At 54.1% G+C, this 24,912-nt stretch overlaps 9 protein-coding genes across 9 annotated transcripts; 4 read left to right on the forward strand and 5 right to left on the reverse strand.

Moving 5' to 3' along the window:
- Positions 1-209: 209 nt before the first annotated feature.
- On the reverse strand, positions 210-2,637 carry BO72DRAFT_416390 (putative long-chain fatty acid transporter). The gene is made up of 3 exons (XM_040942592.1): positions 2,393-2,637; positions 1,553-2,337; positions 210-1,506 (listed from the first exon to the last, which is right to left on the reverse strand). Exons 1-3 carry the CDS (start codon positions 2,406-2,408, stop codon positions 346-348), a joined length of 1,962 nt encoding a protein of 653 aa, XP_040795786.1. The 5' UTR covers positions 2,409-2,637; the 3' UTR covers positions 210-345.
- A 1,459-nt stretch (positions 2,638-4,096) lies between these two features.
- BO72DRAFT_416391 (putative ATP-dependent permease ADP1) lies at positions 4,097-8,059 on the forward strand. Its single transcript, XM_040942593.1, has 3 exons — positions 4,097-6,035; positions 6,087-7,508; positions 7,569-8,059. Exons 1-3 carry the CDS (start codon positions 4,410-4,412, stop codon positions 7,803-7,805), a joined length of 3,285 nt encoding a protein of 1,094 aa, XP_040795787.1. The 5' UTR covers positions 4,097-4,409; the 3' UTR covers positions 7,806-8,059.
- Positions 8,060-8,404: 345 nt separating this feature from the next.
- Positions 8,405-9,580, forward strand: BO72DRAFT_308254 (cornichon family protein). Its single transcript, XM_040940481.1, has 4 exons — positions 8,405-8,770; positions 8,904-9,059; positions 9,142-9,208; positions 9,284-9,580. The coding sequence occupies exons 1-4, from the start codon at positions 8,670-8,672 to the stop codon at positions 9,374-9,376; spliced, it is 417 nt and encodes a 138-aa protein (XP_040795788.1). The 5' UTR covers positions 8,405-8,669; the 3' UTR covers positions 9,377-9,580.
- A 600-nt stretch (positions 9,581-10,180) lies between these two features.
- Positions 10,181-14,160, forward strand: BO72DRAFT_453392 (EF hand domain protein). The gene has a single exon (XM_040945968.1). It carries the CDS (start codon positions 10,297-10,299, stop codon positions 13,852-13,854), a length of 3,558 nt encoding a protein of 1,185 aa, XP_040795789.1. The 5' UTR covers positions 10,181-10,296; the 3' UTR covers positions 13,855-14,160.
- Positions 14,131-16,161, reverse strand: BO72DRAFT_532452 (WD40 repeat domain-containing protein). The gene is made up of 2 exons (XM_040950431.1): positions 16,031-16,161; positions 14,131-15,921 (listed from the first exon to the last, which is right to left on the reverse strand). The coding sequence occupies exons 1-2, from the start codon at positions 16,154-16,156 to the stop codon at positions 14,269-14,271; spliced, it is 1,779 nt and encodes a 592-aa protein (XP_040795790.1). The 5' UTR covers positions 16,157-16,161; the 3' UTR covers positions 14,131-14,268.
- Positions 16,162-16,333: 172 nt separating this feature from the next.
- On the reverse strand, positions 16,334-17,441 carry BO72DRAFT_453394 (NAD(P)-binding protein; the record flags this gene model as incomplete). Its single annotated transcript, XM_040945969.1, has 1 exon — positions 16,334-17,441. A coding segment is annotated over exon 1 (614 nt), but the record flags the coding sequence as incomplete, so codon positions are not given.
- Positions 17,442-17,660: 219 nt separating this feature from the next.
- BO72DRAFT_490292 (Zn(II)2Cys6 transcription factor domain-containing protein) lies at positions 17,661-19,765 on the forward strand (the record flags this gene model as incomplete). Its single annotated transcript, XM_040948129.1, has 4 exons — positions 17,661-17,858; positions 17,944-18,651; positions 18,710-18,990; positions 19,053-19,765. Exons 1-4 carry the CDS (start codon positions 17,680-17,682, stop codon positions 19,763-19,765), a joined length of 1,881 nt encoding a protein of 626 aa, XP_040795792.1. The 5' UTR covers positions 17,661-17,679.
- A 715-nt stretch (positions 19,766-20,480) lies between these two features.
- On the reverse strand, positions 20,481-22,038 carry BO72DRAFT_416407 (uncharacterized protein; the record flags this gene model as incomplete). Its single annotated transcript, XM_040942594.1, has 3 exons — positions 20,481-21,429; positions 21,503-21,880; positions 21,942-22,038. The coding sequence occupies 3 exons, from the start codon at positions 22,036-22,038 to the stop codon at positions 20,702-20,704; spliced, it is 1,203 nt and encodes a 400-aa protein (XP_040795793.1). The 3' UTR covers positions 20,481-20,701.
- Positions 22,039-22,398: 360 nt separating this feature from the next.
- BO72DRAFT_472986 (putative folylpolyglutamate synthase) lies at positions 22,399-24,085 on the reverse strand (the record flags this gene model as incomplete). Its single annotated transcript, XM_040947174.1, has 6 exons — positions 22,399-22,519; positions 22,695-22,911; positions 22,989-23,319; positions 23,364-23,582; positions 23,654-23,941; positions 24,032-24,085. 6 exons carry the CDS (start codon positions 24,083-24,085, stop codon positions 22,399-22,401), a joined length of 1,230 nt encoding a protein of 409 aa, XP_040795794.1.
- Positions 24,086-24,912: the final 827 nt, after the last annotated feature.

A 24,912-nucleotide genomic window follows, 5' to 3' on the forward strand; every position in this document is an offset into this window, starting at 1 on the left:
AGATCAGATAGGCATTCAAGATAACGCAACCACTCTAGTGAGTTTTGAACTGAGCGAACTAGAATTGACCATCGTCTTGAATGTCTGGCTGTATGTACGTTCTTCTCGCGACTGTTTGCAGTATATAAGTACCGTCAGATAGCCTCGAGAAGCCAGCCATCTTCCGAGATGACCCACTCAGTGGATCCCTTCGGCATCTCGACTAAATTCCCGTTCAGCCCAGCAAGCCCACTGTTTGAACACTGTTTGAAAATATGCAGATACTATAGACATGGTATACCTTGGTATGTACTGTACTTTGGAAAACCCCCAGGATGCGCCCAACACATATCCTGCCATCCACCCTCACAGCTTTACCTGCCCAGCCTGCAATCGACTCCAGTCATTCCGCTCAAATGGAACGTATTGGCTGCCCTGCAGCCAGTACAATCGGTCGTCTGCAGCAACCAGTGATGGGTCCACTCCTTGCGATTGCAAAACATGCTTCTGCTGCTTGTTGTTCCCGGTCGTCTGCATAGCCCGCGTGATGCGCAGAAACTGCGGGGCGGCATAACGCGGCAAGTTCTTCAAGACATGCGCCGACAAGCTGCTCAGTGTGTCCTGGGAAGGAGGAATCAGAGTGGTGGAATCCTCAGCGCGAGTCTGCTGTCGAAGAAGAATCGTCGCACAGCCAGCCCGGCCATCGTGGTGGGGAAGCGCCACCCCGTAAACATTCGCTTCATGCACGTCTGCATGGCCACCGAGCACTTCGGACACCTCGGCAGTCGATACGTTCTCGCTCTTCCAGCGGTACGTATCGCCCAAACGGTCGTTGAAGTACCACCGGCCCTCTTTGTCCCATCGAACTAGGTCGCCAGTCCGGAAATAGGCGTCGCCCTTGCGCAGAACATCCCGAACGAGCTTGCTATCCGAGGCCTTGGAGTTGTTGAAATATCCGGTGAAGGTCTCCTTGGGGTCCGTGGGGTCCACCGCCCACAGCAATTCTCCAGGCTCACCTCGAGGCATCGCTTTGCAGAAGCCAGTCTTCGGGTCGCGCCAGAGCTGCTGCGAGACTTCATCAATCTTGACAACCACTACGCTGCGCCGGAGAATCCATCCAGTGAACCCTCCGTTCCGACCAATAGCCCCGGCGGTGAAATCGTTCGAAGAAAGATTCCATGACCCGGAGGTACCCTCAGTAGATGCGTAAAACTCGGCGATGGTAGGGATATTGAAGCGCTGCTTCACACGATTCCAGATGTCTGGACGGAGGCCGTTGCCCACTGCCAGGCGAAGGTTATGCTTCTTGTCCAAATCCTCCCCAGTGACCGGGTCGAGAGCAGGCGGCACAGCAAGGAGGTATCGCAAGGTCTCCCCCACGTATTGGATGATTGTCGCATCACTTTCCCGTACCTCTTGCCAAAAGTTGCGCGCAGAGAATTTGCGACCAATAAGGGCCGTGCAGCCAGCCCAGAGACACGGCATGACAGCCAGCAGAGAGGCCGATGAGTGGTATAATGGCATGGACTGCCTCAAGTCAGCAATCATTCTCAAGGCAAAAGGGATAACCTACTGTATAATATCGGTCCGTGCTCTGAAGACCGAGCCAGTTCGTGATCATGATACCCGAGCTCCAAGCTTTTCTCCAGCCGATTATAGCAGGCTTGGGAAGACCAGTAGTCCCACTTGTATAGATAAGCAGCGCTGTGTCCCGCATCCTGATGCCATCACGGACTTTATCGTCCTCTCGAATGGGCTCCATTTGTAGGATCTGCGATTCTACCTCAGGTGTGAAGAAAACCACATCCAGAGATCCTTTGCCTTCTCGAAACTTTGGAGAGGCGAGGTTCTCAAGCTGTTCAGGAGGGATCTGGGCGCGCAGCTCCTCATCCACCAGCAGCAACCTTGCGGATGAGGTCAAGATGGAATGCGTCAAAGGATTCCCCGATAGGTTGTAATTGATAAAAGCGGGGATGGCGCCGATGCTCCATAGACCAAGCCAGATGAAGATGAAGGTTGACGAGTTCATGAAGTCCATGGCCACAACCTCCCTGGCTTTGACGCCATGTACATTCTTCAGCCAGGTACCATACTGCAGTGCCGTAGTGTAAGTCTCTCGGAAAGTCCAGGTGTGGCCGTCGTAGACAAGAAACGGCCGGTCCTTTGTTTTGGGGTTCAAGGCCTGGTCTTCGAGCTTGTAGAATAAGTTGACTTTATCGCGACGCTCGCCCGACCGGAGATTGAAGGCAATCTTGAGAAGAACCTTGATCAATATGCGATCATAGAAGAGCGAGTACTTCGCATTCACATAAGCGAGGGTAGTGACCACCGCCGGCCCGGCAAGAGACAGAGGGACGTCTAGCTAAGTCAGCGATCTGAAACCGTATACATTTCAATCTTCTAGCATAATCACCAGGAATCTCGAGCATGTTACCGAGCCACTAGACAAGTGACGAGGGCTCTGGGGAGTTGAGATGGCCGAATGGGGGAGGGGTGGGGGGAAGAGGACCTCAAATCTCGCACGATACTCCAACAGCACAGAAGCCAGAAGAAAGTGTCAGTGGATGGGGGCAATGAAGGTATAAAAGGAGGAAAAGAGGGGTGGTGGGTGAGTATCCATTCTTCAGAAAGCTCATGGTTCAAACGGGGCAGAACAATGAACGTCAGACATCATACCGGTTCATACCTCGGCTGGAAGACTATGCAGAGTAAGTTATGCATTGAATGAACTTCTCCGGTATGTATGGGGGATTAAGTTAGGGAGGCCCCACCACTAACTCGGTACGTAACTTACCCACCCACAATACTCCATCACCGATCCCATCAAATGATCGACTCCACTGGATCTCATACTATCTCGATTTGATGATACTCATAGAAATATGACACGGTTATCGTGCACCTCGCCTTGCTGCCTTCTGCTCATTGAGTATCGACCACTTTTCCCCCGAGGAGTATATGACAAGAGGAGTTATTACAGTTACGGTATGTCCGCTACTTCAGCCTAGGTTTCACATGGCCAAGCAATTTAGGCGTTCTGAATGTTACTCGAGTGTGCTGTGCATGGATACTAACCAGCTTCGAACAATAGTTAACCCTTGTTCGTAAGCGACCCTGATAGGCATCTCGAACAACGAGATCGCGTTAGCATGGCAGCCATGAATAGCTTTGTGGACCCCCCCCCCGGGACCTACAGTTGTATTTCCAATCCACCGGCTGTGGGTCTCTGAAGCTTGGAGTCGCTTAGCATGACAGCAACAATAGTCATATTTATCCTTGGGCTTTAGTGAACCTCGGTATAATAATAAGAGCACTGTTAGCCATTGGAGTAGGCTTTCGCCACCACTCTCGAGCAGAGTCAAGCCAAGGCGACCATTTTGTAGCCAGCGAGTGATAGGTAGACCAAGCTGGGCCATAGACTAGAGGGTGCGACATGGATCAGTCACGTTGAAGGTGATACTAGGCTTCAGATTGTTGACCACTAGACCTAGACCCTCGTAGTCGCGGTATGAGCAGCGTGCCTAATGCGGGGGCGTGTGTCAGCGACTTAGCCCTCGGATCTATGCGTGTCTTCGGTCCCCAATGTACAGTTTCCCGGGGAGGGGCGTGCACGAATAAATTGGCCGTCTCACAATCCCTTGAAGATCGTGCTTGATGGAAGATCGCTATTTTTATGGGGAAACATGGCGTGACAATATTCATAAAGACTTTATGATGCTTCTTGGGGTATCTGACGGATGATGATTGTTCAGCAAGCAATCTGGATGAAAACTACAGTAATAATAATAAGTAGTAGTATCGAAAGACAGGTACTCCAAAGGAAAAGTAAGATTTGACAGGAATTTGACCTCACACAATGCAATTTTGAATTCACAATCGAGGCAAGTATTGCGATACTACCTTAGTTTGAACAAAATCAAGAATGCGTTGATCGAGAAGGGACTCCAGACAACCTTGAAGACAGTTCCTGGTACCTGTGTACCTGCTCCAGGCTGGCAGTGCTACGTAGGTTCCCGAGAGCTATCATTGGTGCCCCAGGCTGTCAGGCCATGGCTTCCATTAGCGCATCTCCGCCCTCGTCATCGCCCCAACCGGTTTCCCTTCCAACCTCCGACCTCCTCATCTCTCTCTCTCGCCTTCATCAACTTACCGCCTCTTTGCATTGTTTTTGTTGTGCCTCTCATTTCCATCCACACAAGCAATCTCGGTCCTTCTTCCTGGTACTTTTCTTCTTGCCCAGCCTGTTGGTAGTCTTCTTCTGTTAGGGAAGCCCGATGCACCACTTGGCTTCTTGATTACTTCGGCGTTGCTCGTCACTTACTCCGCATTGGCCCTGTCTCCGGTGCGCACCCCAATCGATATTTGCCAGCAATCTCGCTTTCTCTCTGGGTACACCGTCGCTGACACATTTGCTTTCTTTCTAGCTCAGGATGAGGCTTCCCTCAATACTACACCTTTCTCTGGCCTTCGGGCTCTCGTTATCTGCATCTGCTGTTGCAGCGCGGAGCAACTACTCCGAAGCCGAGCTAATACCTCCGCTCTTCTCCACCTTCAGCGATCGGCCAGACGGGTGCCCTCCGTGCTTCAACTGTCAACTAGACGCCTTCCAATGCGCCCAGTTTGCATCATGCGATAGGTTTACAGGGAAATGTGTCTGTCCGCCCGGTTTCGGAGGCGATGATTGTGCACAGCCGTTGTGTGGATCGTTGGCCGATGGCCACCAGAGGTCTCCCGCGAAGGATGGACAGTGCGCATGTAAGGATGGCTGGGAAGGTCTCAATTGCAACGTCTGTCAAACGGACGATGCTTGTAATGCCATGATGCCAGAAGGAGAAGGCGGCGTCTGCTACAAGCAAGGTGTTACTGTCAAGGAGAATTTCCAGATGTGCGATGTGACGAACCGCAAGATTCTTGACCAATTAAAGGATCGCAAGCCTCAGGTTACATTCTCCTGCGAGGCGGAGGACAACACGTGCAACTTTCAGTTCTGGGTTGGCAAGGTAGAATCCTTCTACTGCGGCCTGGATACGTGTCAGTGGGGACTGGAGACGACTCATAACCAAAACAAGACTCACTACACGTGCGAAAACATCCACTGCGAGTGTATTCCTGGACGCATGCTGTGTGGCGAGGAGGGCTCCATTGACATTGGCGACTTCCTCCGAGAATCGATCGCAGGTCCGGCATCGTTCTCGTCCGTCTCAACCGTGGGAGGTAGTCCCGACGATGGAAGCAAGTTCCAGGAGCCGGCCATGGATGACTTGATCAAGGCAGTCTTTGGCGACAAGAGTATCACGCTGAACTGCAACTCAGGAGAGTGTTTGTATAGGACAGACGTCCCCGGATATACCCGCCCTGTCAAACAGATCAACACTCCTCTCATTGCTGGCGTCATTGCAGGATGTGCTCTCTTCGTCGTGGCCGTGATCTTAGCAGTATGGTACTTGTCACGCAGATCTTATGGCCGCATACAATTGCCCCTCTCCGACGACTCGGATGATGAGGCGGCCAAACTCCTAGCCGAGCACAAGCCAGCAGCCCTGTACTGGGACAATGTCTCATACTATCTTAACGGGAAGGAAATCCTCAGTGGGATTCAGGGTGCATCTCAACCCGGTCAAATCACGGCTATCATGGGTGCTTCGGGAGCAGGCAAGACCACCTTCCTCGACATCCTTGCTAGGAAGAACAAGAGAGGCACGGTCCGTGGTGAATTCTATATCAATGGAGAGAAAATCAGCGACCATGATTTCAAGTCTATGATTGGCTTTGTCGACCAAGAGGACACCATGCTTCCTACTTTGACCGTGCATGAGACCATCCTGACTAGTGCGTTGCTGCGGCTTCCTCGGGATATGAGTCGAGCTGCAAAGGAACAACGAGTATTCGAGGTCGAGAAGCAGCTTGGAATTTCACACATAAAAGACCAATTGATCGGGTCCGAGGAAGGTAAAGGCCGAGGCATCTCTGGCGGTGAAAAGCGACGAGTAGGAATCGCTTGCGAGCTGGTCACAAGCCCCAGTGTACTCTTTTTGGATGAACCCACTAGTGGACTGGTAAGTTGTGGAGCCCCGATGCATGCAGCATTCGCTTATATGCTCAATTAGGACGCGTTCAATGCTTTCAATGTTGTGGAATGCCTGGTCACTCTGGCAAAGACGTACAACCGGACTGTCATTTTCACCATCCATCAGCCGAGATCTAACATCGTGGCTCTATTCGATCGACTTATTCTTCTGGCTAAAGGAAAAACTGTATATTCTGGCCCATTCTCGACATGTCAACAATACTTTGACCAGGCGGGATACTCTTGCCCTCCGGGCTTCAATATCGCTGATTACCTGGTTGATCTGACGATGCACGCCAGTGTTTCTCGCTCTTACAGTGACGAAGTCGGATCTCCTTTGTTGAATGCGCGTATGGATCCACCGAAGACAGCTTCGAGCAGTTTGAGAGCGGTTAAATCCGTCGCAAGCGCCTCAAATGTAAGCTTGGAGGATAATTCTAGCAGCACCCTGGAAGCAAACCGACGGCCTAAGAGTCAACGGCGAGTCTCGCTCAAACAACGACAGGACAGGCAACTTTACTCACGGAAAAAGGATCCTGAGACACCTTCTACACCCAAAACGGATGAAGAGGATGTGCAATTGGATGATGTGGCGGACAACACTCAGCAATGGCTTCGTCTCTCCCGTCAACCTGCTATTATACCGAACCAGACTCCCGAAGAACCAGATCATTTGCCACCTGTCGCTCCAGGCCAGACAGATCTCGATATCCTGGTCTCCAATTACATCTCGTCGGATATTGCCCGTTCTGTGCATGACGAGATTGTGGCCGCCATCCAGAATGCTCGGGCGGCCAACGGCTTTGCCAACGCGGAAGCTCTGTCTGCTCCTCACGTTGCAACTTCTAAGGGCTATGCTCGGATTGGCCTCTTCCGCCAGTTCATGATTCTCTCACAGCGGACCTGGAGGAATCTGTACCGCAATCCGATGTTGATGCTTACCCATTATGCGATCTCCATTCTGCTTGCTGTCCTGTGCGGTTACCTCTTCTATGGACTGACTGACGACATCAAGGGCTTCCAGAACCGACTGGGTCTTTTCTTTTTCATCCTGGCATTGTTCGGTTTCAGTACCCTCACCAGTCTGACCGTTTTCTCGTCGGAGCGACTTCTTTTCGTGCGTGAGAGAGCCAATGGCTATTACCACCCGATTACCTATTTTGCGGCTAAAGTGGTGTTCGACATCGTACCTCTCCGACTTCTGCCCCCAATTATTATGGGAATGATTGTGTACCCAATGACGGGACTGATTCCAGCCTGGGGCGAATTCTTCCGGTTCATTCTGGTGCTGGTGCTCTTTAACCTTGCTGCCGCCAATATTTGTCTTTTCATTGGTATCATCTTCCGTGACGGAGGAGTGGCCAACCTGATCGGAAGTCTTGTGATGTTGTTCAGCCTCCTGTTTGCTGGTCTTCTGCTCAACCACGACGCGATTCCCAAGTCTGCTCTGTGGCTACAAACGGTAAGTTTGCCACCAATCCATAAGTATTTCCTCATTGTACTCTGCTGACCGCTCGTCTAGCTATCTATTTTCCACTACGGCTTTGAGGCATTGATTGTCAATGAAGTGACGTATTTGACCTTGATCGATCACAAGTATGGATTGGATATAGAAGTTCCGGGCGCCTCGATTCTGAGTGCTTTTGGGTTTGATACCCTCGCCTTGTGGAAGGATGTTATCGGGCTGGCCGTCATCTCCGGCGCCTTCATTGTGATTGCATATGGCGCGATGCATATCCTGCTTGTTGAGAAGCGGTGATAGTAGTATATCTTTCTCATTTGAGCGAAACCCTAGGTGTGGCCTTGATACGTTCGCGTATTATCTGGAGCCTTTGGTTCTAGGACTTTCTTACGTTATGTACTTTGTATGATGGAATACGTTGATGAGACCTCTTCTTTGTGACCCTTTCTCTCTTTCGTCTGTTTTCAATTTGTTTTCGAAACCATGAATTCCAAGCTGTCAATGACCAGTATATTGTATATAGACGAATGGTCATTGATTTGATCCCGATCAACCCTGTCGCAAGCCATCCCTTTGCGGAACGAAGCACGTGTTCCCCCCACGTCATAAGTTGGCAGTCAGCAAGCATCATGGCAGGCTAGTTTGCACGTGAATATTGAGAAGGGGTCGGACCCAACAGGTGGGGTAGATGTGGAAGAACAGACTGAGAATAAGGTCGCTTGGATTAGACTGCAGAAGGACACAGTTTCCTCTCATCGAAATTGAGCTACAGTTCTCTTTGCTCCTCAGGCTCGCAGTCGTAGTATACTGACTGGTACGTCAGTCCGTACGTCAGTCAGTCCGGGCGGGCGACATGCTGAGGATGCCATAAGCGGTGACGGTTTCCCCAGACCGGTTCACCGCCTTGGCCAGCTTCCCTTCGCGGCTTTTCCCTATCGGGGCGAATCCACAACCGACTCACTTATGAACTTCATCACCTGCTCGCATCCTCCACCCTCCCCTACTACTACTCTTTTCTCCTCTCTTCCTTTGGTCTTCCTCTCGTAATAGCGCTTACCGTCGGCCTCTATTGCTTTTCAGCACGTCTCTTACTCTATTCTTTTGAGTCTTTGCTCTTGCGGTCTTCAATAACTATCTCCCAGCCCCATATTCTTGCCCACCATGTCCGGTGAAGCCTGGCTCTATCTGTTGGCGGTGTTGATCAACGCCGTCAACTTATTTCTTCAAGTCTTCTTCACGATTATGTACAGCGACTTGGAATGGTAAGAACTGAATTCCTTGCACATTTTGACTGGCAACAACCCAAGCCGGGGCTTGTGATTTGACTGCTTCGGCGAATGCATCGCGACGGAATCTATTCGAAGAGCGACAGCTAACTTGACTCTTCTTCTACAGCGACTACATTAACCCGATTGACCTCTGCAACCGTCTCAACGCTTATATTATCCCCGAAGCTGCTGTCCATGCATTCCTTACCATCCTCTTCGTCATCAATGGCTACTGGGTCGCTATTGTACTCAACTTGCCTCTGTTGGCGTTCAATGCCAAGAAGTGCGTTACTCTCACAACCACCGCCCTCGCAGGCGCGACGGGTCTTTTGATATGTTCGCTGACCACATTTCCCCTGCCACAGGATCTACGAGAACCAGCACTTATTGGATGCGACCGAGATCTTCCGCAAGCTCAACGTGCACAAGAAGGTCGGTTTGCCTCGCCCATCGGCTTTACGTCACACATTCTTGGCGAAGTGCTCGCTAACCATCTTACAACTATAGGAATCCTTCATCAAGCTGGGCTTCCACTTGATCATGTTCTTCTTCTACCTCTACAGCATGATCGTTGCTCTTATCCGCGACGAGTCGCACTGAATTCGCAACAAGGCGGACCACGCGATGCGCAACGGCCGCCCTGGCTAATGTATCGCGGGGCGTCAAGCCTTGTCCTTTCGTTGAAACGGCCTGGATGAAGCATGGTTCTGCAAGTATCAACCTCGCTGCTGCATTCCGATTGGGTTGAATTCGCTACACTGCAGATATCCGCTGGGATGCATTCGATGCGACCGGGCGCCTGCAGCAGGAGAACTTGTATATGATGTGACTATGAAAGATTATCATTGACGACAACGACAATGTGAAGGTGAATTTGAGCTATTGCGGTTTTGGCTTTTTTAACCCCGAACTCGAGGAGTGGATGATGGAGGAGCTTCCTCCTATCGTGCGTCAGGGCCTTGGTCCTTGAGGCTGCGTGTGTGTGTTTGTGTGTGTGTGTGTGTGTGTCTAACTTTGATTTGCTTTATTTCTGCTTTGGTTCTCTGATATTGTTATATTCCTTGTTGATGTCTTCAATAATGCTGTATATACCATCAGCGGTGTGACAATGAAGAGCGTACGATACCCTAGGTGATTCGGAATACCATCCATCTCCTGATGGCTCGGATGGGGTAGTTTGACATGATTTGTAGACCTCTAGGATGTCAAGTGTGGCCCTGACTAACCCGTACCTATCCATAGGCTCTTACATAGAAATATGGTCCTCTCGGTCATTGTAGACGAAGCGAACCCGGCGGGCACTCCGTACCGCAAAGGCGGTCATGACCGCGGCTTCCGCCCGCCCAAGTCGCCGGAGAACCTCGACAAGCCCGCATCATCCAATCTGTCTACCTTGTGTCAATACGTGTCAAAAATCTGTTCACCTGATCCAGTACCCTGCATATCTCATTACCGAAGCAGGCTGATATTGACAGAAATGCTTCTGCTCGCCTAATAATCCTCTTTTTCCCTTGGCCGCTATGTCGGACGCCCGCCCTAGGTTGGCTTTGTCACGATACCGTCCGATTCTCTACCTTCTCTCCGGTGTAGCAGCAGCCTACGCAATCGTTTACATACGGCAACACCTCCTTCACCCCGGGGATACTGGCGCGCATCCTTCTCCTGGTGGCTCACGTCTTCATCGCCGCCGCGCTGTGCGCCGCCAGCGACGCAACAACAGCAGTAACAATGAACTCCCCGACGAGTCCTTCTCAGCCGCGGCGGACACTCCCTCATCGCGCGCCATCGCGCACCTCGAACAGCTCGAGCGCCACAATGGTGTATACGGAACCTTCCGTATTGAGACCGAAGATGGCCGCCGCGTGGAGAGCGGCCTCCTTCCATCTCTCCTAGCGACGCGAGACCAGCTCATGGAGCAGGTCGGGGTGCCCCAGGACCACGCGGAACGGATGCGGGAGATGATGGAAGATACTTTTCTGGAGTCTTTCCTCGCGCTGGATTTCCCGTCCAGTCACCGTCTGGACGAAGGCAGCCCCGAGCGGGAGTATCTGATCGAGCAACTCCAGCGGCGGGGGATCTCACGCGCGGGCATCGAGCGGGCCCTGGTCCGGTTCAATGCGGACGATAACTACGGGGCGGATCTGCGACGACGACGGCAGAATGGCGAGCGAGTCACGCTGTCGACATCGAGCTTTCCGTACGAGACCGAGGAAGGCCAGTCGCCAACGGCCGGGGCGCCGAATACTGCGCTGGCGGACGGTGGGGATGAGACGGTCGTGGATGACCAGAGCGTCTTCTCGTGGCGCGACGGCGCGGAACACAACAATGAGGCGGCGCCGATGCGGGAGGGCCAGAACCTGCTGAACCTGCTGTATCACATCGCGGAGGACCAGGCGAGGAGGGATGGGTATATTCACCGCGGGGTGACGTGTAATAGCTGCGGTGCGATGCCGATCCAGGGCATCCGGTATCGGTGTGCGAACTGCATCGATTATGACCTGTGTGAGACATGTGAAGCCATGCAAGTCCATATCAAGACGCACATGTTCTACAAGGTGCGCATCCCCGCGCCGTTCCTTGGAAGTCCACGTCAGTCGCAGCCGGTGTGGTATCCAGGGAAGCCCACGATGATGCCGCGCAGCTTGCCGAGATCGTTGTTCAAGCGGCTGATGAAAGAGACCGGGTTCGAGAATACCGAGCTGGACGCGCTGTGGGATCAGTTCCGGTGCCTGGCAAATCACGAATGGGAGGACGATCCGAACAAGGTGTATATGGCCATCGACCGGAAGACGTTCGACCGGTGCTTCGTGCCGAACACCTCTCTTAGGCCACCGCCCCCGAGTTTGATTTATGATCGCATGTTCGCATTCTACGACACTAACAATGACGGGCTAATCGGCCTGGAGGAATTTCTGAAGGGTATCGCGAGTCTGAACAACAAGAGCAATGACGAACGACTTCGCCGTGTCTTCCGGGGCTATGACATCGATAGTGATGGCTTCGTTGAGCGGAAGGATTTCTTGCGGATTTTCCGAGCTTACTACGCTCTCAGCAGGGAGTTGACGAGGGATATGGTTGCCGGCTTGGAGGATGATTTCCTGGAAGGCGGCGCTCGGGATGTCGTTCTTGGAAGTCAGCCGATCAGTTCAGCGTTTCCTGGTAGCATTCCCAATGGGGAACCCTCACGGACGGGCGAGGGGAAACGAGTCAATCATGACGGAGATCTCGAGATTGTTGACAACGAGGGTGTACTTCGTCTCGATGGGACGGATACTGGGGACCGCTACTCGGTGATTGGTGATGCTGCCGTTCGAAGCTATTATGGCGTCACACGGCCGGTGTTGCCGACGACGCGCCACTCTGTCGCCGGTTCTGCTCATGCTTCTGGAAGCCAACCGAGAAGAGAGACGAATGTTGAAGAAGCCGGGGCTGCAGCTGATGATGCGTCTAGTTCGTCTGGAGCCAGCGACCGCTGGCCTCCCCCGGAGCACATCCGCAATGAGGACATCGTCAGTGCTCTCGGAGCTTATGTTCCGGTCCATGAGATCACAGATCCTGTTGATCGGGCTCGCATCGGCACAGCCGTATACAACAGGATGTATGCAACGGATCAAGTTCGTCTCCACGTCAGGCGCCGAATGGGAGTTCATGACCGATGGAGACGGCGGGGATTCTACACGGACGAAGAAGATGGTGCCACCGCCCCTGTTGGCTATCAAAGCGACATGGACGCGGCTAGCTCAGAGGAAGAGGAAGAGAACGAGGGCGATGAATCACACGCAGCCGCATCGGAATCACACCCCCCGTCCCCTCGTTCTCGCTCCTCATCCAAGGTGCGATTCCAAGATGACCTGACGGACGACTACGACGTGAGATCGAACCCATCAACCTCATCGCGAAGCATTCTCGTGAGTGAGCGATGGGGCGGCTTCGAAGTTCCTGAAGTGGAAAGGGACGTTGGAAAGGAGATCTTGTATCAAGTCACCCAACAAGGGTTCAACGAATTGCTCGACATCCTCTTCAAGCAGAAGGAGGACCTGCTCATGGAGGTCTACGAGACTCGTGCCGAGCGTAAAATCTGGGCCCGTGAGATTGAACTTACCGAACAGATGGAGCATGGTAAACATGCTGCTCAAGATCTCCCCATCATGCGGCCGGAATCTGAAGCCGATGAGGACGCCGCTGAGGCGGAGGGAGCAGAGGCAGCCATGCAGAACATGCTCCGTGACAGTTCGCTGGACGACCTCCTCCAACGGGCAGGATACGCCGTCGAGGGACTAGGAAACGTGCAGGCTTTAGCTCCTCCGACGCCAGACTTGCATATCCCTGATGACCCGGTAGAGTCACTCATCGACCCTACCGAGACAAGACCTATTGCAGCAGCAGCAGCATTGGCGTCACCATCGAATATGCCTGAGGGATCTCAGGACAACGAGGACTGGATCCCGCCTCACGCAATCTCTCCTTCCTCGCCCTCCCTCTCTGCCTCCTCTGTTGCCTCCGAAGAAGAAGCAGCAGCAGCAGCAGCAGCAGTAGAGAGTAGGCCTTCGTCCGCCGCGTCATCATACTACGATCCCACACTCCCCCACCACCGTCCCAACGAGGAAGACCTCCTTACGACCACAACCACAACTACCTTCCACCAAACCACTAGCCGCAGCCGCAGCCGCAGCCCATCCCCATCCCCATCACCGGCCCTCCTCTCCCGCCACCGCACCGACCTCCCCACCGAGCTCCGCCTCGACCCCACCGGCTCAACCTCCTTCCCAGCGCCCACCTCCCACCTCCCGGCCTCCTCCCCCGACGCCGAGGCCACCGCCCCGAAACTCTCCCCGTCGCCCATCCAACCCCTCCCGCCCCCGTCCTCCACCCTCCCGAAACGCCCCAGTCCGACCCTGCCGCCGTCGCCGGTCACGCTGTCACGCTGGGCGTACCTGAACCGGATCGAGCGCGAGGCCAAGGAGCGCGGCGGCAGCGGCGCGAAGCTCAACTTCGAGGAGTTCGCGCAGCGCATGGCCATGGATCGCGGCCGCACTTTGGCGTTCGTGGCGAGTTGGATCGAGATGGCGAGTTTCTAGCATCCTCGTCTGCTGTTCGGTTGTCTGGGTGGATCGGAGCATCTGTTTTGTGTGTATATTTACAGTCGTCTATTCTAGCCTTTCCGCGGTGAGAATTGGTTGGGGAGTGATTCAGCATTCACGAGATTTGGGCGAGTGGCTAAGGCAGTCAGTTGGGTGTACAGCACACATCTTTCTTTCTCTACTCTTACGTCCCTCCGTGATAGGCCAGGCAGCAACTCGAGGAAGATAGTCTATGGACGTTAAGCGTTGCAGATTGTACAGTACATAGCACATAAATTAGTGGGGTACCTATACGTGACAATGGAAGAAAGAAAAAAAAAGGCCTTCATATGGAAGCGACATTATACCATAAACTCCTTGTGTGCCTTGAAGGAATAAAAAAAACAGATAGATAAGGCCCGTAAGAGGAAATTAATCCCAGTAGCGAATAATCCCATCCAAGCCACCGGTAACAACCTTGCTGGTCTCCTGGGGATGCCAATCGAGACAGGTGGTGGCGCCGCCCTCCTTGCCGCCGGCGAGGATCTTGTGGTACATCTTGCCGGTCTTCCAGTCCCAGAAGCAGACGTAGCCGGCGCTGTCGCCGGAGGCGAGGAACTGGCCGTCGGGGGAGATGCGGATGTCGATGCCGTAGCCGGCATTGTTGTGGCCGCGGAAGCTCTTCTTGCGGTTCTGGCGGAACTTGTCGGTGGCGCCGTAGACGACGATCTGGTTGTCGCCGGACTGGAAGGCGACGTACTTGCCGTTGGGGTGCGGGGTGGCGCGCGTGAGGGCGAACATGTAGGGCTCGGCGATGAACTTGATCGGCACGGGGATGCCGTACTCCCACGCGCGCAGCGACTTGTCGTCCGAGGTGGAGATGAAGCGCCGGTTGTCGTCCACGAAGGTGATCGTGTTGATCGCCGCCAGGTGGTGGTCGTACTCCTGGACCAGCTCGCCGGACCGCGTGTCGAACTGCACGATCTTCTTGTCGGACATGCCGGCCAGGAACTCGTGGGAGAGGTCCGGGGCCGGGTTGAACCGGATGACGTGCGGCGTCTTGCCCGTCGAGAACCGGCCCACGCACTTGCCGTACTCGGTGTCCCAGAGCTTGATCTGCCGGTCGTACGAGGCCGTGAGGAAGGTCGTCCCCGTCGGGTGGAAGTCCGTGTCCGTGATCGCCTTGCTGTGGCCCGAGAAGGTCCGCAGCAGCTCGCGCGAGTGGTACGCGTCCCAGATCTTGGCCTTGCCGTCGGCGGCCGCCGACAGGAGCAGGTGGCCCGACCGCGGGAAGAAGCGCAGCGAGGTGATCGCCTTGGTGTGCGACTTCCACGTGTGGATGAGTTTCTTGGGAATGAAGTTCTTCGTGCTGCCGGGCTCCCGCCGGAGGTCGATGTCCAGATCCTGCGGGATGTGCATGTACGTCCGGCCCTGGTAGTCGAACTGCTCGCTGCCGTGGAACTCGGTCGTCTCCGCGGTGGTCGAGTCGTCTTGGTAGTCGGTCGCCAGTTTGTCCATGGGTGGGGGGATGTGCGCGGGGGGTGCCTGGGCTGCGTCCACCTCGTCCTCATACACGTATTCTTCGTCGCTGGCCAGCTCGCGATCCTCCGCCTCGTCGCCCTCCACGGCCCGCTCGTCGTAGTAGTGGTCGTCCGACTGGTATTTCGCCCACGGGCCGAGGTAGGCGCCCTCCCCTTCGACGATGCTCGGGTCGCCCTTCCGCTGCCGCTTGGAGCGCAGCGCCGCCGAGACGGCCTTGGACGGTTTCATCTGGATCACGTCACGGCCGCCGAACTGCGCGGCGTGGGAAAGGTTGCCGACGAACTGCTCGGGCTGCGTCGGGTTGCGCGTGTAGCCGAGACTCTGGAAGGTGCGGTGCTGCGCCGTGAAGGTCGCTTCGCTGATAGCGGCCTCTTCGGCGTATCCGGTGGGCACATTCTTGCGCTTGAGGCCGTTGGCCCCTCCGATGGGTTTGAACGGGTTGGCTGGGCCTTGCGATGGTCGGGAGAGGTCGTCGTATGTGGCGTTGTAGGTCAGGGCGGTGGAGGAGGTATTAGCTAGCATCATCTGCATGTGTGCTTGATCCTGTGGGACTGTTAGCTACGCGAGGTTTTTGGAGGTGTTGTAAGATGGCGAGGAGAGTTCGAATTCCCCCAAGGCCATCCAGCGGAGAGGGGATCTCAAGGGACCAAACCTCTGTGTTCACTTCGGGCGCGGCGACAATCTTGGTCGCAGACGGCGCGGGGGGTTGGGTCTGAGGGGCGGAGGGAGTGGTGTCATCGTCGCTTGACTCATAGCCAGCTCCGAGTAAGGACGACATGACGACTGACGGGGGTTGCGATCCGAATAAGAAACTGGATCGTTGTTTATCGGAGAGATGGAATGAAGCTATCGGAGGCTGCTCTGCAACCTATCACTTTCCTCCGGGTCGGAGCCACAATGTTCCGTCCTATCTATTTATCACTACTACAACATAACCAAGTAACAACACAGTCGACACGTTCATGCATGATGTTATATACTTCAATTAATGTGGTCCTCTATCCTGATTATACTGTTCGTACAAGGTAGCACGGAGCAAATGCATGTTACTCAATGGAAAGGATCTGTCAATACAGCACAAACCGCACCCCCCGATGCCACTCATCTCATCTCATCAGTATCCGGAGTACTCCGTACTTAGAACCAATTCTCCTGATCTCCATTGTGGCTCAGGAACAAGCCACTATCCTCGATATCCAGATGCTCAACCACCTGAAGGACCTTTCTAACACTCTCTTCCGGCAGAATCTTTCCCTCGAGGTCAGGCTTTGCTGCCTGGAACTGCTTCAGCAAGAAGTTGTCCGCTTCCACTACCTGGGCGGGTTTCTCTCCTGCAATGATGGTATATCAGTGATCTAATCTGCTTGCAACAAAGGGAAAGCTACTTACCCTCCCACGTATCCACCCAGCCAGGGCTCACCGCCACGACCTTGATGCCCTTCGGCGCCAGCTCTACGGCGTACTTGGCGACTTGAACATTCACGGCGGCCTTAGCGATCGAGTACGCGACCGCCACGCTGACAGAGGCTTTCTTGATGAAAGCCGTATCGGCCATCCCGGTGGAGATGTGCACGATCTTCTTCTGGGTGCCCTTCTCGATCAGGGGCAGGAAGGCGTTGGTCGCCCACAGACCGCCGTAGACATTCGTACTGAGCGACGGCTCGAAGCTGGCCCGCATGGCCTGCGCATCAAAGGGCATCTGGGTCGGGGTGTAGGACATGGAGGCCGCATCCACGGCATTGGAGTTGTGGATCAGCACGTCGAGCGTCCCGCCGGTGACGGCGGCTGCGGCCGCGGCCGCCTCGAGGATCGACTGGGGGTCCGTGACGTCGCCTTTGATGGCGTGCACGTTGGGGTGCTTGGAGGTCAGGTCGGCGATCTCGGGCGACTCGGGGTTGCGCACGATGGCCAGGACTGTGTTGTTTGTATCGGCGGCGAGTTGGCGCACGAACTCGCGGCCAATGCCCTTGGAGGCTCCGGTGATAGCGTAGGAAGACATTTTCTTCGATTGAGATGGGGAGATGATCTGTTCAGATGACTTTGCTCAGACGAGTGGATTGCTGTGTGATGTGTTGTTGATATCATTGTAAGAATTAGTTTCGATTTGACTTCCTTATATACTCTTCAAGTCCTCGTATACAGTGATGCTTCATAGAGTGGGCGGGAATCCAACCCGCTCCGACCGGACGATCCGTTTCCGCCCGGTCCAATTGATCAGCAAGCTGGGACGGACCGGCGGGCATGGATCGGTCGATCCAACTCGACCGGCCGCTCCGTTCCCCGTCCTCCTTACTGGATGACATGATGAACGCCCCCATACCTGCAGTCAAGAGAAGGGCATGTGTGACATGCACCGCAGCCAAGGCGAAATGCACGCCGCAGACTGCCAACATGTGCCAGCGATGTGCTCGATTGGGCAAATCATGCACTTACCTCGACCTTCCGCAGACGAAACGGAGGCATAAGGCTGCTGCACCGAGGTAGGTCCCCACTTCCCCCACCCACACTCCTCACATACAGAACTATAGCACTCGCGGGTATTGATCATGAGAATCATGGATGCAGCCGTGTGGAGGTGCTAGAGAGGAAGGTTGAACAGCTGATGTCGCAGCTGGTTGCCTTGACTCAACCGAACGGACACACAACGTCGGACGATGCGTCGACTACTACGCCCACGACCATCCACGATGGGGTTCCATCTCGGGATGCGGATGCAGATGCAGATCTGGGTTCGACAGACATTGCCGCGATGCTAGACGCGGCCAAAGACGCCTCGCACGGCCTCGATCCGCCGACCGGCTCTGCGTTGGCGGGCCAGCCGTCCCTCGTCGAGCGAGGGCTCTTGAGTGCAGCCGAGGCGGAGCGCTTGGTCACGACCTTCCAGCGCGACTTCGTGCTCACCTTCCCCTTCGTCGTGCTTGCCCCCGGCGAGACAGCCGCTTGCCTCCGGGCCCGCGAGCCGTTCCTGTTCTTGTGCGTCGTGGCCGCGACCATCGGCAGTGCGCATCCGCTGCGCAAGACCGTCGCCGCGGAGATCATGAAGCACGTCACTTGCAGGGTCGTGGAACACTCCGAGCGAAATCTCGAGTTGCTCCGCGGTCTGTTGGTCCACTGCGCATGGTACTCGTACCCGGCAGAGAAGAACCATCCGCGACTATTGTTGTTGATTCAATTTTGTGTTTCGATGGTGCATGATCTGGGACTGCACAGGAAGCCGGCCCTAAGTGCCGATGAGCAGCGGGCGCTGCTCGGTACGTTTTGCGTATCGGTTGGGTGAGATTTTCAGCGCTGGTTGCATGCTCTTCTTTGGGCTAACTCTATGTTACATCAGTGTCTATAGCACGCTTGACCGCCCGATTACCATGAAGCATAATAGTCGAACCGAGGAGTGCCTCGCGGGCATAGCATCTGCCGAGCGTTCGTCGGATCGGTGGATTGCGCCGTTCATCCGCCTAGAGACCTTCTTGGTAACAATGGATGAAGTTTACGCTTCGGTACAAGCAAGCGGCGGAAGTATGCTTGTCCAGGTCACGCGCGGCGCTCTACGGCGGCAATTCGATAGCTTGAGCGCGGACATCGAAAAGGATCTCTCAAGCTACCCTTCATCGACAGGTGCGTCCTCTATGTCCTCGAGGCAATTCGACGGTCGACGGAATTGACACAGACCCCCACAGCGAATGCGATCCGCATTGAGATCAAACATGCAGAGCTGCGGCTCGAGGAACTATCTCTCCGGGAGGACCTGTGGACCGCCGAGCCCGCGAGCGCAGTCCGGACGACGATGTTGATGGACCTCATCCAGCGAAGCAAGGAGCTTATCCGCACGGCCAGCCACCTCCCCGTGTCGGAGATCGCCCAGGTGAACATCACTACAACTGCCCATGTATGCGCCGCCGTGGGCTACGTGCCCACCGCCGTCTTCACCCTTCTCCGGCTCATCACTACTACTAATACCACCGACGGAGGCCCTATCAACAGCGGCTCCGCCATAGAAACCCAGGTGCAGGCCGTCGTCGACGCAGCCGACTATCCCAATCTCATCACCGAGCTCGCCAACACGCTGGACACGCAGTTCGAGGGCATGTCGACGGCAGCCAAGGAGGCGGACGTCACGGGCAGCCTGTGCTTGAAAATGCGGCTGCTCGCCCGGTGCTACCCCTACCAAATCCGGGCTGTTGTGGGCAGTGCGACTGTGCCCGCCAACCAACCCGCAGTCTCGAGGCACGATCCGTCGATGATGGCGGTTGACGCCGCCAATGAGGCTACCATGCCACCACCACCCCAGATCTGGCCGTCGGTCTACGGCGACGACAACTTGGAGGATATCTTCCCCGTCGATGACATCCAGTGGGATTCTCTGCTGAGCAATTTTACGGGGTTCGGCTGAGGGCTAGCCGAGCCGGATTCGGGATTCCTTTTGTGGGAGGGAGGAGGGGGGTTATGTGCTTCGGGCCATTGATATACAGTGATTTCCTTTAATAATGAGGGAGCTTAACTTCTCTGTGGATATACTACACCTGTTCAGTTCTATATGCATAGGCATAAAGCCTACGTGGATCGATACATATTGTAGGAGGTTACGAGATCCCCGGTCGTGGGATGATACCCGGTGGGAACGGGTGGAACGGGTGGAACGGGGCGGGACGGATCCTCCGGCGCGGGTGACCGGGTGGAATGGAGTGGAGTGGAGTTGGCAGTCTGAAAAGATCGGGGATGGATTTCTAATTAGCACTGGGGAGATTATGCATCCACTTCACTGCTCGTAAGTCTAGACGATGGCACGCAGTGTGTTCCTGAACCTCGTAGAAATAGTTAGGAAATTCAAATATCTTTGCTGACTTTCGGTCGACGACACTCCCCGCTGCGGGCTCAATCACCAAAGTTCGGTGTCAAGCCGCATCTAAAGTGTGAGTGAGCATGGTAAGGGCACGTGCTTAGGTGGGTATAGTAAATATCCCGCAATGTACATGCGACAGAGTAGGGGAGGTTTTAGATTTCGAATTACAAAGAGCCTAGGTGTTAATGTACCGTGGAGATTCGGCATGCAATTTACAGGGTAAAGTCATGTGTGTCGGCCGATTTCACCATTATGCAAGCAATGGGATTGTGAAAGACTCTATAGTTATTCTGTGCGAGCTAGGTAAGGCTATTGACATCGAAACCTGAAAAGAGTCTCATGAAATTTCTTCCGGGGCCGGTTGTTACGAAGAAGGCAAAAGGTGGGCCGGAGCAACGCCCTTACCACATTACTTACTAGCTAATCTGAGCAGGACATTCAACTGCCTCCTAAGAAAGTCCCCCGAACTTTTATCCACAACAGGCGTTAAGAGCGTGAGACCCCCTCCCACCGCATGCTGCACTGCCTGCTCTTCCCGCCGCGGATCGTGACAGGACAGGTCCCTGGCAGGCCTAATCCAATCCAATTGGCAGCGATGGATTGCAAATGGCTACGGAGCTTCGAATCCCCATCGGCCAGGTCCAATGAATCTCGGCATCGAAATAGGCCACTCAGGTTACGATCCAGATTCATCGCCTCATGTGCCAAGTGACTGTCGTGCTCCACTATGCACATCTCGTAGTACCTGGACCGAGCAAGTGTACCTTGTAACCTGAGGGCACTTTGCTTTTGCTCCGGACTCCAAGAAGCAAGCCCAGCTAAGCTGGGGAGCGGATCGCCCGGATTGTAGCTGGGAGGGGTTGCTAAGAACCTGGGGAATCGCGTTTGAAGAAACAGGGGGAGGATTGCGGCGGACCGCCAGCCGATTATCCCAAGAATTCTTGTAGGGTCAGTGGCCGAAACGAGAATGTTGTCAAGCGATAGACCCGGATGCCATAAAGTGGGCTTGGAGACCTTTAGGATGCGGTGATCCGAGCATAAAATAGGTAATATGGTCGAAATGCTCTCAAGCAAGTCCTGGCCCTCTGGGTCCGGAAGGTCGGGGTTTTCGTGCATTGTGGATTGAGGTTCCCCCCCGTCATCCTTTTGACAGGTTTGCTTTGTCCTTGTCTTTATTTGAGTTGGCGATGATGCAAACTCTGCGAGTGATACCCCTACAACAACAATTAAGAGATGTTGGGTAGGTCAGGGCGAACCAAAAGGCGGAGGGGGGAAGAGACCACTAACAGGGGCCGGAAGTGCCTGAATCCCGGGATGATTCACCACCACCCTGCTTTGAGCGCGCATTACACAAAGGCCCGACGCAGAAAGAGTCGGCGCTGTCTAGTGCGTCCGAGACGGGATGATATCTCAGGTTAGCAGGCTCGGAGCCCCGGAGATAGAGTGCCCCATAGGCCGAAAACTCCAGACAGGCAAGCTCCTTTTCCATAGCGACGACCTTTTCGATAATACTGTACCGTTGCAGAGTGCTCAGCCCCTCCCAGATCCCATACAAGGCGACCCCGGGAGTCTTCTCCATGATGATACATTCCGACCCGATCTCGTTTGCCAAGTCTGCGTTCCACGCAAGGACGCGTGGAACCGGCAGGGACGTCGACTGACGCACTTGGGAGGGGACGTCAGCATCAAAAAGATCTGTATTGCGTTGCGAGAGGAGGGAGCAGACAGAATTTGAGCGTCGCCACTTCAGAGGCGGTCGCGAAGCAATCTGATCCAGCAATTGTCCGAGGTGTCTTCACAAGAACTTCACGCCTATCATCCATGGTAAGCAGGAAGGCCCTGTGGGACTTTCCTTCGATGATATCCACACATCTACAATTGAAAGACCCGTCGTCAAGCAGGGTTGAAGCCAAGCGACACACTCTGGTGATATCGGCCTTGGAAGGCATGATTGAGTCCGATTCTTTGGCGGTCGTCAAGTGCGCTGGTAGATGGCGAGCACAACGAGCCCAGGCTAAGCCAGGTGGATTCGTTCGCTACAGTACAGGCCGCCTAATGCGCCTCAGCATAGTGTGCTTGCTCTCATCGAGATGTAAGGCCGGGCCTTAAGAGAGAATTGCAGTGCTTTGCTTGCTTTGCAGGCCGTGAGGATTGTTCCATTCAGCAAATTACTAGAAAAAGGATTAGATAGGACTGGATAGGGAGAAGGGAAGAGAGGAGGAGCGGGGGTGCGCAGGAACAAAGAAACAAGTGCAACAAAGAGACAAGGGGTCTAGATCATGTGACATATATTCAACATGAGTACTGTGGTTATACAATATCTAGCATAGCAAAGAGCAAAAAATATGTACTAATCATTTATCCGGGAGAGAATGGTTGATGATGGTGATAACACCACTCACTCCTACTACTGCCTAGTTAATACTCCACAGCTGTGTCCAACATACGTGGCACTCCGTCTATAAGTGACAGCACCCACCCCCCCACCAGATGGAAGCTACCCGTAACCCAAATCTCAGCCCCTGGCTCCTTCAAAGCTCCATTGTAAATCTCTTTGACATAGTCAACGGCATCTTCAATCGAGGGCAGCCACGTCACCTCCGAGTCAGGATCTAGTTCTTTCCAGACTGTCGCTAACTTCTTCTGTAGGATCAGTCCCTGAAGTGCATCAGGATTGACATTGTGAGTAATCAACTCTTTTTGAAGACCATGCTTATTAGCGTCGTTTCTTGCCAAAGTCCTGCCTGCCCAACGGGAGAGCTCATTTACATACCAAGATTGCAAGACTGGTCTGTGTACGTGTTATTCGCACAGAAAACCGCGTATTGAAAGACAACACCAAGCTTGGTGTATATGATACGATGAACAGTCCTGAGTAGCGCGATAGAATCCCTCGATGAATGCCGCTGGTTGAAGATTAGCACCCGCGGCAGGTGTCTGGTCCCTGATACCCGTCCAAACCAAGAGCAGGCGACTTCAAGGCTCTCGTGGGTGTGAGCACCATCCAGATACCAGTGCTGCTGACCCGTGACCAAGGTCTGGCATCTCCCTTTCCAATCCAGGTTCTCAAGCCCTTGACCAAACAAAGCAGAAAGTCTGTCGGACTCGCAGCAATCATCGGCGGCGGCATCCCGAGCCTTGTGGGCACGGGTTCCGCCAACCTAACAGCGGAAGAAGCATTTTGCCTCTGAAAATGCTCTGCAGGCTTGATGTCAAGACCGTGGACCGCAGCGAGCACTTCAACAATGTTAAGGTGGGTTCCCATTTCGATGGCCCGTTCCTGCAGCACATCCATCGCCTGTGGGACCTGAGGTACCGTGAAGGCCGGACAGCCCTTCTTGAAAATTCCTGCTTTATGCCACGCAATCTAATCGATCGTATTCCCGCATGGTCGATTCCGAGGGAGCTGATCCCCGTAACTGCGGGGTTCGCGAGAACATTGGTGGAATCCGATTGCCCCCCAACTCCGACTTCGTAGATCGCCGTGTCCACTGCCTCTTGCATGAAAGCGTGGAATGACATCAAGGTGAGAAATCGAGCGTATGAAGGCTTGGCAGGGGTGTCACCTGGCCCACCCCGCGGTGTTGCTGCTGCTGCTGCGGTAAGCTCCAGAGCATTCCAGATCTCAAAGAAGTACTTTGCAAACTTCGCTTCCGACAGGGGCTCTGAGTTGACACAAATTCGCTCGCGCCTAGTGATTAAATGCGGAGAGGTGAACAGCCCAAACTTACGGGGCGTTCTATACGACATGCGATATTGTTGGAGGATCGAATTGACATAAGCTCAGGTGGTGTCTTTTCCTTTTGTGCGAGCAACATGAACGATGTTGAGTCGGTCCAGATCGCTGATCTTTGAGATTGAGCATTGCATCGCATCATATTAGACAATACTTTCAGGAGCTTGGAGTCAGAAGCAGCCTACCGAGTAGCCCAGACATTCAATCCACGTTCGCGGTCGTCGTTTCCGTGGGTTCTTGAAACCTGTCTGCGTCGAGTTTAACTTTTGAATCACTTCCTGGTTTGGTTGTTAGCTGGAATCGGTCATGGAGGCCATTTGTCGCTGGACTTGAACGCACAATGTAACTCGGTGCTGTTTCCGCCATCTTTGTACAACTAGCATTCTCACAGCCATGCATGTTTACCCCATGCACGGGAGGCAGCAACGGGTCCTTTACATCGGCACAGGCTCAACAATGAAAGTCCCAGTTCCCGTGAGCTGGATATGGTGAAAAACCTTATTCTCTTGCATCGGCTAGTTATTGAAAAAAAAGTTAATAATTTGGAACAACATTGACTCCCACAGGGTACAGAGTTGACTGAAGAGATTAGAGATTATGAAGGAGGTAGCGAGCGATTGCCGCCGAACAGCACTGTAGCGGGATGGGACGAAACCGTACAGCTTTTTGAGACAACTTGTTTGTCATTCAGAAATAATAGCGGTGTGCATTAGCAGGGCATTCATCCTCTGTGAAAGTGTTAGGATGTTTCAGAACGCTGGGTTAGTCTCGTACGGTCAGTGAGGACAACTCTTGTGGCCGGGCTCACTACCCAATGGATCGAGTGGCAGCACACAAGGAATCTAGAGACTGCATGTCTCACCACCAGCCGAGATGCTGTTAGCTCTGTCTCTTCACCCGTACACGACCTTACGCCAATGGCAAGTCTAGCTCGAAATCATCGAACTACAAGGATACCAGC

This window comes from Aspergillus fijiensis (assembly GCF_003184825.1).
Source record: "Aspergillus fijiensis CBS 313.89 unplaced genomic scaffold BO72scaffold_90, whole genome shotgun sequence".
In the NCBI taxonomy this organism is placed as follows: domain Eukaryota; kingdom Fungi; phylum Ascomycota; class Eurotiomycetes; order Eurotiales; family Aspergillaceae; genus Aspergillus; species Aspergillus fijiensis.

What these genes read in the sequence shown, in the direction of transcription:
- BO72DRAFT_416391 (XM_040942593.1), top strand. Translation starts at nt 4,410, where the DNA reads ATGAGGCTTCCCTCAATACTACACCTTTCTCTGGCCTTCGGGCTCTCG. An exon ending in ATGAACCCACTAGTGGACTG is followed by an intron (nt 6,036 to 6,086) that starts GTAAGTTGTGGA and finishes ATGCTCAATTAG; the next exon opens with GACGCGTTCAATGCTTTCAA. An exon ending in CTGCTCTGTGGCTACAAACG is followed by an intron (nt 7,509 to 7,568) that starts GTAAGTTTGCCA and finishes CCGCTCGTCTAG; the next exon opens with CTATCTATTTTCCACTACGG.
- BO72DRAFT_308254 (XM_040940481.1), top strand. Translation starts at nt 8,670, where the DNA reads ATGTCCGGTGAAGCCTGGCTCTATCTGTTGGCGGTGTTGATCAACGCC. An exon ending in TTGGCGTTCAATGCCAAGAA is followed by an intron (nt 9,060 to 9,141) that starts GTGCGTTACTCT and finishes CCCCTGCCACAG; the next exon opens with GATCTACGAGAACCAGCACT. An exon ending in AGCTCAACGTGCACAAGAAG is followed by an intron (nt 9,209 to 9,283) that starts GTCGGTTTGCCT and finishes TTACAACTATAG; the next exon opens with GAATCCTTCATCAAGCTGGG.
- BO72DRAFT_416390 (XM_040942592.1), bottom strand. An exon ending in GCACGGACCGATATTATACA is followed by an intron (nt 1,507 to 1,552) that starts GTAGGTTATCCC and finishes GACTTGAGGCAG; the next exon opens with TCCATGCCATTATACCACTC.
- BO72DRAFT_453392 (XM_040945968.1), top strand. Translation starts at nt 10,297, where the DNA reads ATGTCGGACGCCCGCCCTAGGTTGGCTTTGTCACGATACCGTCCGATT.
- BO72DRAFT_532452 (XM_040950431.1), bottom strand. Translation starts at nt 16,156, where the DNA reads ATGTCGTCCTTACTCGGAGCTGGCTATGAGTCAAGCGACGATGACACC. An exon ending in CGCCCGAAGTGAACACAGAG is followed by an intron (nt 15,922 to 16,030) that starts GTTTGGTCCCTT and finishes ACAGTCCCACAG; the next exon opens with GATCAAGCACACATGCAGAT.